General features: G+C 46.6%; 1 protein-coding gene and 1 long non-coding RNA gene across 4 annotated transcripts in view; both read left to right on the top strand.

Moving 5' to 3' along the window:
- The window catches only part of PHYHD1 (phytanoyl-CoA dioxygenase domain containing 1), a 79,481-nt gene that overhangs the window by 36,000 nt on the left and 27,379 nt on the right, over positions 1–16,102 (top strand). Inside the window, exon 1 of one of the 3 annotated variants that reach the window (XM_068249809.1) lies at positions 10,432–10,514. The exons of the other annotated variants lie outside the window; for them this stretch is intronic. Coding sequence (XP_068105910.1) covers positions 10,482–10,514 — 33 coding nt within the window. The 5' untranslated portion in view covers positions 10,432–10,481. Of the gene's footprint in view, positions 1–10,431; positions 10,515–16,102 lie in introns of those variants that run through there. 3 annotated transcript variants of the gene reach the window in all.
- LOC137527713 (uncharacterized) lies at positions 1,912–8,446 on the top strand. The gene is made up of 2 exons (XR_011023204.1): positions 1,912–3,013; positions 7,328–8,446. It is a non-coding gene; the product is annotated as an uncharacterized lncRNA (long non-coding RNA).

Here is a 16,102-nt window from a genome sequence, read left to right as displayed (position 1 = left end):
CACACAAAATGAGAATGAATCGTCCTAATGAAAGAAAGGCATGGAGTAGATGAGTGAAGGAGTCCATCCAGAAATCAGAGGATGTGAACATATTGACAGTGACACAATCTGCAACTGTCACAGGTGAGATGAGACCTACAACTGCAAGCACTGAACAATTGTATGGGTCAGAGGATGAGCAAATAGAGGAGAAGGAGGTAATGGAGATGGGAGCATACCAAGCTTGGTCTGCAATCATGTCCAGGGAGCTGCATGAGTCATTTAATAGAACTGTGTCACAGGACGTGAGCAATAAAGCTGCTGCAGAACCTCTTACAAGAGGCAGTGCTGCAACACAGCCTCTCATTGACCTCACTGAAACAGAGGAAGTACAGTTTCACATAGATCAGAGGCAGAGACAGGATGTGCCAGAGTCAGCAAGCCTAGGAGCTCACAGGGGAAGAGGGGAGCTAGGGAAACTGCGTCATCCCACTATATATCCTCAGCTAACCACTGAAGTAAGGACGCCAACTACCCTAGCACAGTTAAGGGAAGAATCACCACCTGCATACGGGACAGGGAGAGTGTCAGAATACACTCCCCTCAACTATGCTCTGAATACAAATGATGGGATGTACCCCCTCCAACCAATGATGACGGGCACACCTCACTGCTCCCCTTATGAAGTAATCCCTACTCATCTTAGTAATATAAGCAACTACGTAACACACTATATGCAGCCTTCCCCCTTCATGGATCACCCATTATTATCTCAAAGCTGAGTCAGAGAGAGCATTGAGGTTCGGTTTTGGTATCAGGGCATCAGGAGAGCAAACTTAGTGCCACTTCAGAGAAGAGCCCAATCAGTTAGACTCGGTCAGTTGCCATTCAATAGAGATTGTAGATGGTGGTGTCGAGGTTAGTCCATCGGGAGGGGACCCTCTATCAGACCAAGCCAGTGAAGGGTCCACTCAGCCAGATCTAAGTGTTTGTCACCCGCACAATTATTGCAGTTTGGATTTCACAGGGTTGGCAATGTTCACCAGACCAATGCCTACTGGGCAACAGTAAAGGATCGGGTGACCTGTTGGGCAGCAAGGACAAACATAACTGTTTGCCAGACCACGTGAGACAGTGTAATTATTGTGACTCCCTCTACTGTGTGCTGGAGTGAGCACAATATTGCCAGACCACGTGAGACAGTGTGATTATTGTGACTCCCTCTACTGTGTGCTGGAGTGAGCACAATATTGCTGAATAACAAACATAAAACCTTGCTGTTTGCCAGACCACGTGAGACAGTGTGACTATTGTGACTCCCTCTACTGTGTGCTGGAGTGAGCACAATATTGCCAGACCACGTGAGACAGTGTGATTATTGTGACTCCCTCTACTGTGTGCTGGAGTGAGCACAATATTGCTGAATAACAAACATAAAACCTTGCTGTTTGCCAGACCACGTGAGACAGTGTAATTATTGTGACTCCCTCTACTGTGTGCTGGAGTGAGCACAATATTGCCAGACCACGTGAGACAGTGTGATTATTGTGACTCCCTCTACTGTGTGCTGGAGTGAGCACAATATTGCTGAATAACAAACATAAAACCTTGCTGTTTGCCAGACCACGTGAGACAGTGTAATTATTGTGACTCCCTCTACTGTGTGCTGGAGTGAGCACAATATTGCCAGACCACGTGAGACAGTGTGATTATTGTGACTCCCTCTACTGTGTGCTGGAGTGAGCACAATATTGCTGAATAACAAACATAAAACCTTGCTGTTTGCCAGACCACGTGAGACAGTGTGACTATTGTGACTCCCTCTACTGTGTGCTGGAGTGAGCACAATATTGCCAGACCACGTGAGACAGTGTGATTATTGTGACTCCCTCTACTGTGTGCTGGAGTGAGCACAATATTGCTGAATAACAAACATAAAACCTTGCTGTTTGCCAGACCACGTGAGACAGTGTGACTATTGTGACTCCCTCTACTGTGTGCTGGAGTGAGCACAATGTTGCCAGACCACGTGAGACAGTGTGACTATTGTGACTCCCTCTACTATGTGCTGGAGTGAGCACAATAGTGCTGAATAACATCAGTAAAACCTTGCTGACCCTTGTGAAAATCAACAGAGGGGTGACGGGATTGGCTGACTCCAGTGTGCTTAGTGGTTCACACGGTAGCAACAGGGAGAGAACCTGTTGCTCAAGTTGCTCCCAGGCGAAACCAGAGATTGGCCATCTCTGGTGTGAGAATTGCTTGGAATTCAAGGGGAACACATAGTCCATATTATGGGGAATTCAATTGCTCAGAAGCGAGCGTCAAATCGCGGTGAGCCGCAGCATTTGACGCCGCGAGAAGAGATGTGTAGCAAGTATGGACCGTGGGTCTCCCGATACTTGGAGGACTGGGAGCGATGGACTAACCAGAAATATGCCAGAAAGGGAACTTTTAAACCAAAGGTGTGGGAAAATTTGTGGGATGTCCACAGGGTAAGGATGACTCGCCCAAACGAGCGAGAAGCATGGAGTAGGTGGATGATGGAGGCGATTCGCCGATCCGAAGACGTCACCATCATGACAGTAAAACAATCAGGCACAGGAGGGTCACCACAGCTAGAAGATGAGGGGACTGAAGACACTGATGTGCTGGATATGGGAGCACACCAGGCTTGGACAGCACTTATGTCCGGGTCTTCTCGTAGGCAGACTGACAAGGCCGTGTCTCAGCATGTGAAACACAGAGCTGCTGCAGAAGCTCTTGATGACAGTGCTGACACATAGCCACCAGTTGATCTCACTAAGAAAGAGGAAGTACAGGCACACAGCGACAACAGACAGCTAACGCAGACCTCATTAGAGACAACACACAGTAGCAGTGACAGGCTGGCCCACATACAACCTGACAGGGAGAGAGATGACTCTACATCTGTATGCCAATCCTCGTTGTATTCAGGACTGACTAATGAGTTAAACAAACCCACAGCTCCTACACAGCTAAGGGAGGAAACACCAACAGCCAGCCATGCAGGGTAAGTGACACTAACCCTTTTAAAAATGACATAAGTCTCCTTAATCAACCACAGATACAGCAAGCTTCAAGTAGGCCAAGGAGCAGTGTCAACCTGTCACGATCTCCTGCTGCTCCTAGTTGGGAAGAGGGTCCTCAGTCACCTGAGCTTTTATTCCCCGTTAGAGAGCAAGTGCTATCAGATAATCAGGGTAACCAGACAGGTACAGTTAGACACCATATACCCGGGACTCCCGCAGAAATGAAGGGACTCCTGAGTACCATACCCCATCCAAGAACTGACCCTGCCAAATTTGCAAAGGGAATAATAGATACACAGACGTGCTACAAGGCCACATGGGGAGACATGTTTCGACTTATCAAAAGGGTGTGTGGGGAGAGGGACCTGAAAGAAATAGTCAGCAAGACATTTATACCGAGGGATGTGTCACAGGACTCCAGTGAAAAGGGATATTTTTGGACAAACGCTTTGGCAAACCAACTCAAAATTGTCTATCCACCTAGACCTCGTAGGCGAGGTTTGAGGGTATGTTACAGATGTGGAAGCCCAGGGCATTTCATCAAACAGTGTAGCTACACACCTCAGTCTAACTATAACTCAACACAGACAGATAGGGACACGGAGGCTGAGTTATCTGACTCTTCATCTGACTCTCCAGCTGACTAATGTGATTAGCTTTCAAAGGCAGGGGTCCTCCCATGATGGAAGGGCCCTCAACAGGTGCTTGTCAGTTTCTATGTATAAACTTCCTAGACCTGAATTGAAGGGCTGGACCTCCAGCCTTTCACAGATATTTATACAGCTTCAGTTATGTCAGGAATAGAGAGGGTAAGGACAAACTATGCATTAAACATTAGAGATGTGTGTATAATCATTACATAACCCATGTATACAAATTGCATGGACAAGTTGTCTCCTCTATTTCAGGTTCTAAATTCGGTGACAACTGGAGGGGAAAGGTTCTCTGGATCCATGCATCTCATTGCAAAAGAATACAGGAAAATAATTAAGGCAACTATGCCAACAGGGGCATTTATGTTAGTCTGTATGTTATGCCGTTTGTCAAGTGAATCCACAGGGACTGATAGTTAGCATGTCCCAAATCACCATCAGGAACCTTGGGTTCCACCCAAATCTTATGAAATATGGGGAATAAAAACCAAAAGGATGGGATCCATCCCACCTTCACAGGATAGAGTATAAACATGGGAAATTAGTGCCAAGATACACTGAATGGCATATCCTAGGTGAACTTTGTGGCATTGCAGAATGATTCCCCCTTTCCAGGAGTATCCAAAACAGAAGTTGCAGGGAAGACCTGAGATTATTTTCTTTTTGACATATGTCCACGACAAAAATATACTTGACTGTGAGGGACATGAGGACCCTGAAGTAGACATATGTACCATGCTAGAAATTTTTTTATTACAGACCCAAATGACATAGATGACGACTCGAGCCACTTGACAGTGAAGATTTGAGGGACTTATCCAATTTAAACAATAGAACCTCAGTTGACCCATTGCCAGTAAGAAGTGACAAAGGAAAATTATATCCTGAAGACCCGACAAGAGGAGGGTATGACGACTGGAACATTATGTACATGGTATATAATGTTGGAGAGACAGGACAGTATAGGAAAATATTCTATGACCAACCCAAACCGGTGCAAGGTACTTTGTTAAATAAGTGTCATAACCTAGCAGATGGGATTATGGAGTTCCGAGTACATTGGAACTGTAAACCCTCTGACATACTTGACTCAAGAAAGAATTATGGTTGGACTGAACTGAAGTGTAGTCAAACAAGTCGCCTAGTATGAAGACACTGAAAAAGTCAGACTTGGTGCCTATTTTAGCACCCTGGTATTGCATGTACAAACAGATGCGGAAAGTAAGTCAGTTGAACACACCACACCTAAAGAAGGTATAACAGTACGTCAGTATATGGTCAGAATTATGAGAGAGGCCTGTACATCAGACATTGAAGGTCATTGTATTATTGACGCAGCGTACTGGTCATCAAATCAGTATCTCTCCTTCAATGGACCAAACCCTTGGAGGTGGGATGTGCTGTGCAATGGGATAGATGCACCAAAGGTAAATGAATGGATGTATGGGATTCCCATGTCTGAGGGATTGAGGGGAGTGTATCATACCACGGACTGGAAAGATTCTCATGGATGGGGAAAGTCCAGTTCCTGGTATGAGCAACCTGTCGATAAATAAAAAGGGATGGTACACATGGGAAGGAAAAGATAAAGTATGTGTAACTGTAGTTCAAGTAGAATGGGAAAAGGATGTTGTGGTCCATGATAAGGTGAGTTCAGACACATGTGAGGTCCCAGCTGTTAAAGCGGCGGATCTAATTGTTCCCCAATTAGCCGCACCACGGGCAGTGTTGGTGGGTACTCAGTTTGTTCTGTACACATGGAGAGTAACCCTAACTGACTTTAGGGTGAGTGCATGAGACAGGAGGTGTGGTGGGTATGTCAAAAATCAGATATACATGCTGAAAGGGTGGTTGGAATCAGGATATAGCCACAATAAAGTAAAAAGGGATTTGATGGGTACAGCACTAGGGGCTGGGGGTCTCGGTTTGGGAGCTTTTTGAACACTATGGATTTAGAGGGGCTACAAAATAAACTTGGAGGGTTGGCTCAGCATGTAGGGGAGGGAGTGAAGACCCATTTTGATATAAGTCATCTATTGGAGAATTTACAATATGACCACATTGATGCTACAGCATCACTGTCAGAAGTAATGAAGAAGAAGTTCAAGGGTTTAATTGCAGGTCTGTTTAAACATTCAGAAGACGTCCAGTTGGCATTATCATGTACGCAGGTTCAATCTGAACTTTCACAAGATTTAAAGCTAATGATAACCTCGCTGCACGCTGGCCATTTTCCTATAAATTTACGTAAACAGGCTGAAAGATCTGTCCTTGATTTTGCAAGACACATGAAAAATGGTGGCTTACTCAGTTCCATGGGTGTCAGAGCCTCACAGGCACTATTTCCTTCTTAGTGCCTGTTGCTGGCAAAGAATACCAAGCTTATGCAGTGGTAAATCTGGGTTCTATTCTATCTGAAGGTGCGGGTTTTGCACTCCTGGGTTAACCATGAAATTTAGTGCTGTATGAAGAAGGGAAGCCCAGATTAGTAGATACATATGGGCACTGGAAAAAGGAAAATGTTCTCTTATGTCAAGGACAACAAAATATAATTTTGAGACAGCAACGCTGGGACAAGGAAGGATAATGTTTGATGGACGCAACAAAAAAGGTGCCGAGCAGGATGAAATGTCTGGGACAGGGTTATTGGTGCTGGTATCAGATGGAGAATGTCACTTCTTATGCAGTGTACACATTGAATTGTACTCAAGGTAGAACACTGACCCGAGGGGTGTACTGCACCATTGGCCCAGTCCTAGGGATAGATCTGGCACAGCCAGAAGGGCGAACACCCATAACACCTGAAAAGAGACTCGACATCAAACCTGATACACCTGTCTATTTACAAAAAGATTCCTTTAGGGTGTGGAGCAGAATTGAAAGGGTGGTTATTGGATTTTGGGAAAAAGGATGAGATCATACAAACTCTCGGAGCTTCAGAAAGGCAAGCAACTGTGCTCCTGGAGCATAATCGTGAGAAACTGTTACAGGTCTCACATGCCCTTGAGCAAGATGCTAGTGTGTCCTGGTGGGAAAGCTTATTCGGGTATAGTCCAAAAGCAAGTGCCTTTCTGAATCTCATGCTCAACCCAGTAGTGGTACTAATAGCCCTTACCGTATTGTTTGACCTTTTTCAGTTATTCATGTTTTGTAAAATGAAGAGGTTGAGCCCAAGGATAAATAAGAAATAAAAAGAAATTCAGGGATGTTTTAGTGGTGGTATCCCCGGATGACGAATATGGATAAATGTTGTGTAATCATGGTAATTTTACCCCAATCCCTTGTAGTTAAATAGTGTGAATGGACACGAGTGACTGGAAATCGTAGGGTCCTCCAGCGATGGAGAAAACAAGTTAACATAGGTATGAATGAAACTGATAATTATACAGACTCTTCTTGAACCGGAAGCCAGCGGTCAGACTGCTGAGCTAGGGGCGGGAGGAGTCTGTTAGAAGTGAGAGGGTAGATTTATTAGGCATTGTAATCCCCTATGTGTTATTATTGAACAAATATGATATGGCTCTATTTAAAAAAAAAAAAAAAAAGAGTAAGGGGCCACAGACACCTGGGGCTTGGTACTGGGACTTTATAAAAAAAAAAAAAAAAAAAAAAAAAAAAAAAACTTTTTCCTCTGTCCTGCAGACATGTTCTTGTGTTTTCCTTGTGCACCTGGGCAACAACCACATCAATCACCCTCTAGTTCTACCTTAAGATCTACCTCAGAAGACTTAAAGGGGTCCTGGCTTATCACCAAGAAGACACCTAAGAGACTTGTTGTCCATAAGTGTGGCACCTACCTCATGATTTCAACTCTACCTCATGTGTCATCATATAACCTGTTATTCTACAAACCAGTGGCAAGAGGTCCCGAGGATGTGAGGAAAGAAACCCCAGCTGGACAGGTGACAGCAGCTGAATCCTTGGTAAGACATCGCTCCACATCAAAAAGGAGCACTCTTCATCCTGGTATGACACTTTGCTTCAATGGAGGACCTCAAGGAACCTTTTCTGACTCACCCTGAGGAGAGACACAATAATGCTCTCCCAGGGTGCACCACCCAACTCAGAGTTTTGGCTAAGGGTGCGGCTCTGGGGAGGGAGAAGATACTACAATGCCATCCGGTGATATCAGCTGGGGCCCCCCACCAAAGGACCAAGGAAAAACTTTTGATATAAGTAGTTCACAGGGATGAACTAGAGGAGGGAGTGACAAAGCTGTGATACCTGTCTTTATTGTATAACGGACATTTTGTTCTAAATTAGCTCCATTTGGTGATATATGAACAAAATGTGTTAGAAGAAGGCCACATGATGTGTACGTGTTCAGGGACACTTGTTACTCTTGAATATGTCATAATTGTAGATTTACCGTTATTTTGCAATGTCCTAGCTTCCTTGACTTTTAGTGGAAAAGGGGCCCCACAGACAGATTTAGACAAGTGATGTGTTGTCCAGACTGAACCACTTCCCCTTGTGAGCTTAAACAGAAGGTTGAGTAAGAGAACAGTGGGTGGTGAAACTCATTATAATATGGGTGGAGAGTTCTAAGAATTAAATGTTAACTGCTTCATGTCTGCACTGATTATTGAACTGTGATTGGTTTTTGTAACACTGACAAATATCCTGGCCAGCCCCAGGGAGTGTATATTTTTGCATACTTGTAACCCTATAAAATCTGCTGTGTGCTAATAATCTGTAGCATTACTGATGATGCCTGTATCAACGGCCCTTGATGCATGAATAAATGTGTTGTCTATTTGACGAGGTGTGTCCGAGTCTTCCCTGTCCTTAAACATCTTGGACAAAGCACATGGTGACCGTGACACAGGCTAGCTAAGGAGGGAAATAGGGAAGTAAACAGCCACACACTTAGGAAGAGATGGAAATAAATGCTACGCTACACGTTAGAGTACATACATTTCTGAAGGTGGGGGTTGGGGAGAGCTTCACTCGCTGTCTGCAGACGAACTTTCAGCCAGAGTACAGAGCAGCCCTGAAGGAGATCCTCACAGAGATAAGCAGCAGCAGGGGAGCTGAATGAGGCATAATCGCTGATAACAGACCAGGCTGCTGGCTGATCTCTCCCGTCTTCTCTCTGCACTCACGCTGTGCTCTGACAGCCAGGATACTCTACCCGGAAGTCGGCAATATGAAGCAGCAGAACAGGAGAGCCAAGATCTCATTCAAAGTTCGCGCTGTGTGCTGATCTCTCTGCTCCTGCTCCTAAATGCTGCAATATGCTTTTGGCTCAAGTGGGAAGGGGGTTCCAGACCTATTACTCCCGTGTTAGTTGTCACTGTGAGCGGTGGATGGCTGCTCACTCACTGTGCAGGCACTGAGGGTACTGTTACCTGCACCGTTTGTGCAGACGGGAAAAGGGGCCACGTGACAGAGAAGTTCAAAAGGGGGGGTGCTCAAGCATCCCCAGCACCCCCCTCTACACGTGCCTGGGTATATGGCCCCCAGGATAGATTAGATAGGTATATGCCCCCCAGTATAAGATAGGTGAAGGAAGGTGCCCGCCCCCTGTGTGGGGAGAAGATTGCCCGGGGGAGAAGACAGAATAAAATGATGGAGGCGCCAGCCGCGCTAATAAGGGATGCGGGAACCGGCTTTATTCCTCGCTCCCTCCCTCCCTCTGAATGCCCCCACCTGCGGTGAATGTGTGCCGGCTCCCCCATGAGTGTGTGCGCAGCGGAGCGGTAGGTCCTCTTACCGCAGATCAGGCGCACCAGCAACTGGAGTCTCATGCTTCCTGTGACGTCATGGTAAACAGGAAGCATGAGACTACAGTTGCTGGTGCGCCTGATCTGCGGTAAGAGGACCTACCGCTCCGCTGCGCATACACTCATGGGGGAGCCGGGCACACATTCACCGCAGGTGAGGGGCATTCAGAGGGAGGGAGGGAGCGAGGAATAAAGCCGGCTCCCGCATCCCTTATTAGCGCGGCTGGCGCCTCCATCATTTTCTTCTGTCTTCTCTCCCCAGCCGGCCGGGCCATGCGGCAGCCCCACTCCCGGTGCAGGGGGGTGTTCTAGACACTCAGAACAACCCCCTCCGTGCGCCACTGAGGAACAAGTACAGTGTTCTGGAATGGCCATCTCAATCCCCAGACCTGAATATAATTGAAAATCTGTGGTGTGAGTTAAAGAGAGCTGTCCATGCAAGCCATCAAACCTGAATGAACTAGAGAGGTTTTGTAAAGAGGAGTGGTCCAAAATGCCTTCAACCAGAATCCAGACTCTCACTGGAACCTACAGGAAGTGTTTAGAGGCTGTAATTTCTGCAAAAGGAGGATCTACTAAATATTGATTTCATTTCTTTTTATGCACCTGCGTAATTTTGTTTAAACAATTATTGCACACATTCTGTAAATCCAATAAACTTCATTTCACATGTCAAATATCACTGTGTGTGTCTCATATATGATATATTTAACTGACATTTTTTATCATAACAACCAACGATTTATACAGGAAAATCATGACGATTAACAAGGTTGCCCAAATTTTCGCATCCCACTGTAGTTTTTATATAGGGAGGTATTTCTATTTCCAGCTTCACTTCTGTTTTAAAACAGTGCAGTTTACATTATGCACAGTTGGCTTTGAGTACAAAAAAATACTTTATTTTTACGCATAATCAGTTAGTTGGCCAGCTGATTCTCGTCACATGACCGCTAGTGGAATGCAGGGCCTCTTGTTCTTGTTTATCTGCCCAGATCATCTGTTGTGCTGTTTTCCCATCCTCCCCGCCTGCCTGGGCAGGAGGTCACAGGAAGATTATACAGCTCAATATGGCTCTGGTGACAGATGAGCAGATCCACAAGGTGAGAAAAAATTATTCATGCATCTTCCTGAATCATGCAAACTTCATATTACGGGCTTTACTTTTATTGGCTGATTGGCAGGGCATCCAAGGGGTACTATTTCTACTGATACAGCTAATTCAGTGCATGCTATTAGCATTAACATCTATACTAGTCACTGTAGCGATATACTGCAGGCTTGCACACCACTTGAACCAAACTTTATAGACCTTGCTGTGATTGTTTGGCCCAGTTTGATATTATTATTTGCATGCAAACCTGGAAAATTTGCATCTTAGGTCGGGCTCACACCTAGCAAAATCGCATGTGTTTTTTTGCCTGCAAAGTGAAAACACACATAATTGTTAGCAATAGGGCTACTGCGTTTTCTGCTCCTCTCTGCAGTTCGGGGACCCAGAAGGAATCCTCATAGGGAAATTCCGCTAATGTGATTGGGTGGCCAGCACCCTCTGGAACTGCTGGGTTTCAGATAGGTTGTAGTAAACTACGCCTACACTATTCAGCCAATCACAACTCTTTGTGCTGTAGAAAGGTGCTGTGATTAGATAACTGTTCCCTATGAGGTTTTACTGCTGGGTACCCTAAACTAGATTAGCGCCCAATTACAAAGTGCGTTTTTCACATGTGATTTGTGCAAAATAAATTAGGCCTCCTTTCCACGAACTGTTGATAGGCAGTGAAATGCCTCTCAAACTCTCTCTACTCCTCACTGCTGCGTGTTAACTGCTTGTTGCTGCATGATAACTGCTAACTTCTGCCTGGTAACTGCTTACTGAGCACACAGCTCAACAGTTCGTGGAAAAGAGGCCTTAAAATGGGCCAAAACGCATTAAAATTGCATCAAAAATACTGCATTAAAAAATGGAAAACTAAGGCCTCTTTTCCACAGACTGTTGATAGGCAGTGAAATGCCTCTCAAACTCTCACAACTGCTTGCAGCTGCCTGATAACTGCTCACTGCTGCCTGGTAACTGCTTGCTGAGAACACAGTTAAACTGTCCGTGGAAAAGAGGCCTTGGAAAAATCTGAAAATGGAAAACAGAAACGCATTAGCAAAAAAATGCATGTGTTTGCCATTCTTCAAGTGTGACCCCTACCCCTCTCTAAGGCCTCTTTTCCACAGACAGTTGAACTGTGTGCTCAGCAAGCAGTTACCAGGCAGCAGTGAGCAGTTATCAGGCAGCAGCAAGAAGGTATGAGAGTTCGAAAGGCATTTCACTGCCTATCAACTGCTCGTGTTTCCACGGACTGTTGAGCTGTGTGCTCAGCAAGCAGTTACCAAGTAGAGAACCGTTACCAGGCAGCAACTAGCAGTTTTCAGGCAGCAATTAGCAGTTGTGAGGGTTTGATAGGCATTTCACTGTCTATCAACAGTCCGTACTGTTGATAGGCAGTGAAATACCTCTCAAACTCTCACAACTGCCTGCTGCTGTCTGGCAACTGCTTGCTGCTGCCTGGCAACTGCTTGCTGCTGTCTGGCAACTGCTTGCTGCTGCCTGGCAACTGCTTGCTGCTGCCTGGCAACTGCTTGCTGCTGCCTGGCAACTGCTTGCTGCTGCCTGGCAACTGCTCGCTGCTGCCTGGCAACTGCTCGCTACTGCCTGGTAACTGCTTGCTGAGCACACAGTTCAACTGTCCGTGGATAAGAGGCCTAATAGAGGTGAGTGCAACTATGCTGATCAAACTCACCTGTGAGAAGGCTATTAATGGATCTACACTGCTCAAATCAGGGTCACAGTCTCTAATGGCCATTCAGAGCGCCTCCACTACACCTTAGGCATGGGGCCTACTAGGAGCGCTTTTGCAGTACTTGCCAATTAGCAAACCGCTACATCAGTGGATCACTATGGGGGCGGTCCCACATTGCTTTCAGCATTTTGGGAGCACTCCTGGAGTGATTGCATCAGTGGCTACAGTTCGGTTGGGAATTGCAGTGAAATTGCGGCACTTCTGGGATTCGTCAAATTGTGGGCTCCAGGCCTTTAGGTTACTTTTACACTGAATCCCTTGCGTTCCATTGCATCCTGCTATGTGATGCAATGATATATCTCTGGTACACGTTCACATATGCTACGGAGTGGCAGGTCCTGTCGGAGTAATGCTCAGCATGTTGTGTGTTTACTGGACAACGTGCACTTTACAGTGGCAGCGAAGCACAATTTTATTGAACCATTTGCTTCACTGTATGGTCGCAGTGCACATCTAACGCGTTATGCAACTTTTTACCACCATTGCATTGCACTGCACTGTGATTTTATCACCACACAATGTGCATAGTGTGATAGAACCCTGAAGCAGGGATTACACCACGGAATTGGTTTTCCATGGACCATGCTTTGCACCACACGTGTTGTGTGAGAAAAGCAACGCAGCCGGTATTTTTTTCTCTGCATGCAGAAAGACGCACGTTGTAACACTTGAGCGTGAATGTTCATAAGAAAGCATTACGTGTGTTTCCAAATATGATTTCGCATTGCGGCAAAATGGATGTGATTCCCCCAAGTGTGATCCCTGCCTTAGCGTTGCAGCTTATTGACTGGAGGTGATGATCAGTGTCAGTGAGATGCAAAGTGGTCTTACGCGCAGATTGAATGCAGGCTAGTGACCCATCGGGCTACATGCATTGAGCTTAGACCTTTAACGTTGCCTTGATCAGCTATACTATAGATGGGCACTGGAAAATGTGTATTGTCTGCGCCACATTAAAGAGAATCTGTATTGTTAAAATCGCACAAAAGTAAACATACCAGTGCGTTAGGGGATATCTCCTATTACCCTCTGTCACAATTTCGCCGCTCCCCGCCGCATTAAAAGTGGTTAAAAACAGTTTTAAAAAGTTTGTTTATAAACAAACAAAATGGCCACCAAAACAGGAAGTAGGTTGATGTACAGTATGTCCACACATAGAAAATACATCCATACACAAGCAGGCTGTATACAGCATTCCTTTTGAATCTCAAGAGATCATTTGTGTGTTTCTTTCCCCCTGCATCTCTCATGCACTTAAGTTTCAGTCTGCTCGTTTCTTCCTGCAAACCGCTCTGCCTGTGTCTGTAATTCTTCAGTATGTGAAAGCCCAGCCAGCTCGGTTGACGATTTATCCAGCTTGTAAAAGATAAGAGAGAAGAGAGAAGCTGCTCTAATCTAAATAACACACAGGCAGTGTGCATAGAGGGGCCTGGAGGGGGGAGTGCATAGCAGAACCACAACACTGAAGAACTTGGCAGCCTTCCAGACACAGGCCGACAAGTCTGACAGGGGAAAGATGCATTGATTTATGACAGAGATAGTGATAGCAGAAAGTGCTGCAGTAAGCCAGAACACATTAGAATAGCTTTTGGAACTTGTAGGATGATAAAAAACAGGATGCAATTTTTGTTACGAAATCTCTAAGTTTTGTGACCTTGTTATTCTTGTTCACTCTGGGTTATTGGTTTATTTTTATTTTCTTAGGGCCCTGGCTTTATGGGTTGTTTTCATAAAAAAAAACCCAAAAAACCCCGTACATTAAAATTGCTGTAGATTTACGGCAAAAAAAGCTGTGATCATGATTTTTCACAAGATCGGTCTCAACAATTTTGCCGTGATTTAAATGTAAGTCAATGGAAGTGTTTGTTTTTTTGGTTTTTTTTTTAACGAAAATGACCAGCAAAATGCTCTGGTGTGTCAGGGCCCTTACTTGTATTTCTCATTTCTGAATGTTTTTTGAATAATAAAACTTGTTTTGAACGTGAATGTGTATTGTGAAATGAAAGAGGAGGAGGGATGACAGCTTTCTGTTGTAGTTTAGCGATCTGCTATAGCAGAGCCATATAAAGTACAATGTGGGACAACAGGCACGTGCACAGGGGGGTGCCCAGGCACTCCCCTTTTTAAAATCTTCAAAAAAGGCCCCTCTCGCCGCGCAAAATAAGCTCCGCCCCCGACCGTGATAAGCCCCGCCCACCCACTGGAAGCCCCGCCTGGGACACTTTCAAGTGAAGAGGCCCAGACAGGAATCCTAGTGTGGCATACTGACCTCTCCCTCCACCTAGGACCCATAGTGACCACTCCCTCCACCTAGTACCCAGTGACCACTCCCTCCCCTAGCACTCACAGTGACCTCTCCCTCCACCTAGGACCCATACTGACCTCTCCCTACCCAGTACCCACAGTGACCTCTCCCTCCCCCAGCACCCACAGTGACCTCTCCCTCCACCTAGCACCCACAGTGACCTCTCTTACCCAGCACCCACAGAGACCTCTCCCTCCACCTAGCACCCACAGTGACCTCTCTCTTACCCAGCACCCACAGTGACCTCTCCCTCCATCTAGCACCCACAGTGACCTCTCCCTCCACCTAGCACCCACAGTGACCTCTCCATCCACCTGGGACCCATAGTGACCTCTCCCTCCCCAGCACCCACAGTGACCTCTCCCTCCCCTAGCACCCACAGTGACCTTTCCCTCCCCCAGCACCCACAGTGACCTTTCCCTCCCCCAGCACCCACAGTGACCTCTCCCTCCACCTAGCACCCACAGTGGTCTCTCCCTCCACCTAGGACCCATAGTGACCTCTCCCTCCCCAGCTCTAGCAGTGATCCTGCCTACCCCAGCACCCACACTAACCTATCCCTCCCCCAGCACCCACAGTGATTTTTTCCCTCCCCCAGTGGCTACCCTCCTGTCCCCTGCAGCACCCACAGGGACCTCCCATCCCAAAAGCAGCCCCTACAGTGACCTCTCCCATTGCCAGCGCCCACAGTGGCTTCTCCCAACAACCAGCATCCACTCCCTCCTCCAGTAACCACACTGACTTCTCCCAGCACCCACAGTGGCCTACCCTTCCCCTAGCACCCACACTGACCTCTACCTCCCTTAGCAGCAACTATGCCATTCATAGCAGCACCCATAGTGACCTCCCACCCCCTGCACCCACAATGACCTCTACCTCCCGAGACCCACAGTGATCTCCTCAAAGGACCCACAGCGACCTCCCTTTCCGCCTGCACCCATACTGACCTCTACTTTCCACAGCACCCACAGTTCCTTCTCCCCCCAGCACCCACAGTGACCTACCCTTCCCCGATCAACCACACTGACCTCGACCTCCCCTAGCAGCAACTATGCCATTCATAGCAGTACCCACAGTGACCTCCCACCCCCTGCACCCACAGCAATCCCACCAATATTCAGCACCCACATTACACTCAACCAGTAACCCCCACTATAGCAAGCACCCAATACTTGCACCAAGCACCCTGCACCCAATATTCACATCTGGCCTCAATATGGCACTTAGTACTTGCATCAAACAGCCACATGACACCCAATACCTGCACCCCTTCACCCTATAGCTGGCACCCAGTACTCACTCCTACATGGCACAGTACTTGCACCCAGCTCTGACATGTCACTCACTACTCACACCTGCACACAGCCTCCACATGGCATCCACTCACATAACCAGTACTAGCACCCGATGTACCTGCACTCAGAACCCACGTGACACACAACACCCACCCAGAGCTAGCACCCAGTGCAGGCATGGCACCAAGTATTTGCACCTATGTGATACCCAGTACCTGCACCCAACACCTACATGTTTC

The sequence above is a fragment of the Hyperolius riggenbachi genome, chromosome 8 (genome assembly GCF_040937935.1).
Source record: "Hyperolius riggenbachi isolate aHypRig1 chromosome 8, aHypRig1.pri, whole genome shotgun sequence".
Lineage (NCBI taxonomy): Eukaryota > Metazoa > Chordata > Amphibia > Anura > Hyperoliidae > Hyperolius > Hyperolius riggenbachi.
The sequence above is the reverse complement of the archived record's forward strand: the minus strand, read 5'-3'. Positions and strand labels throughout refer to the sequence as shown.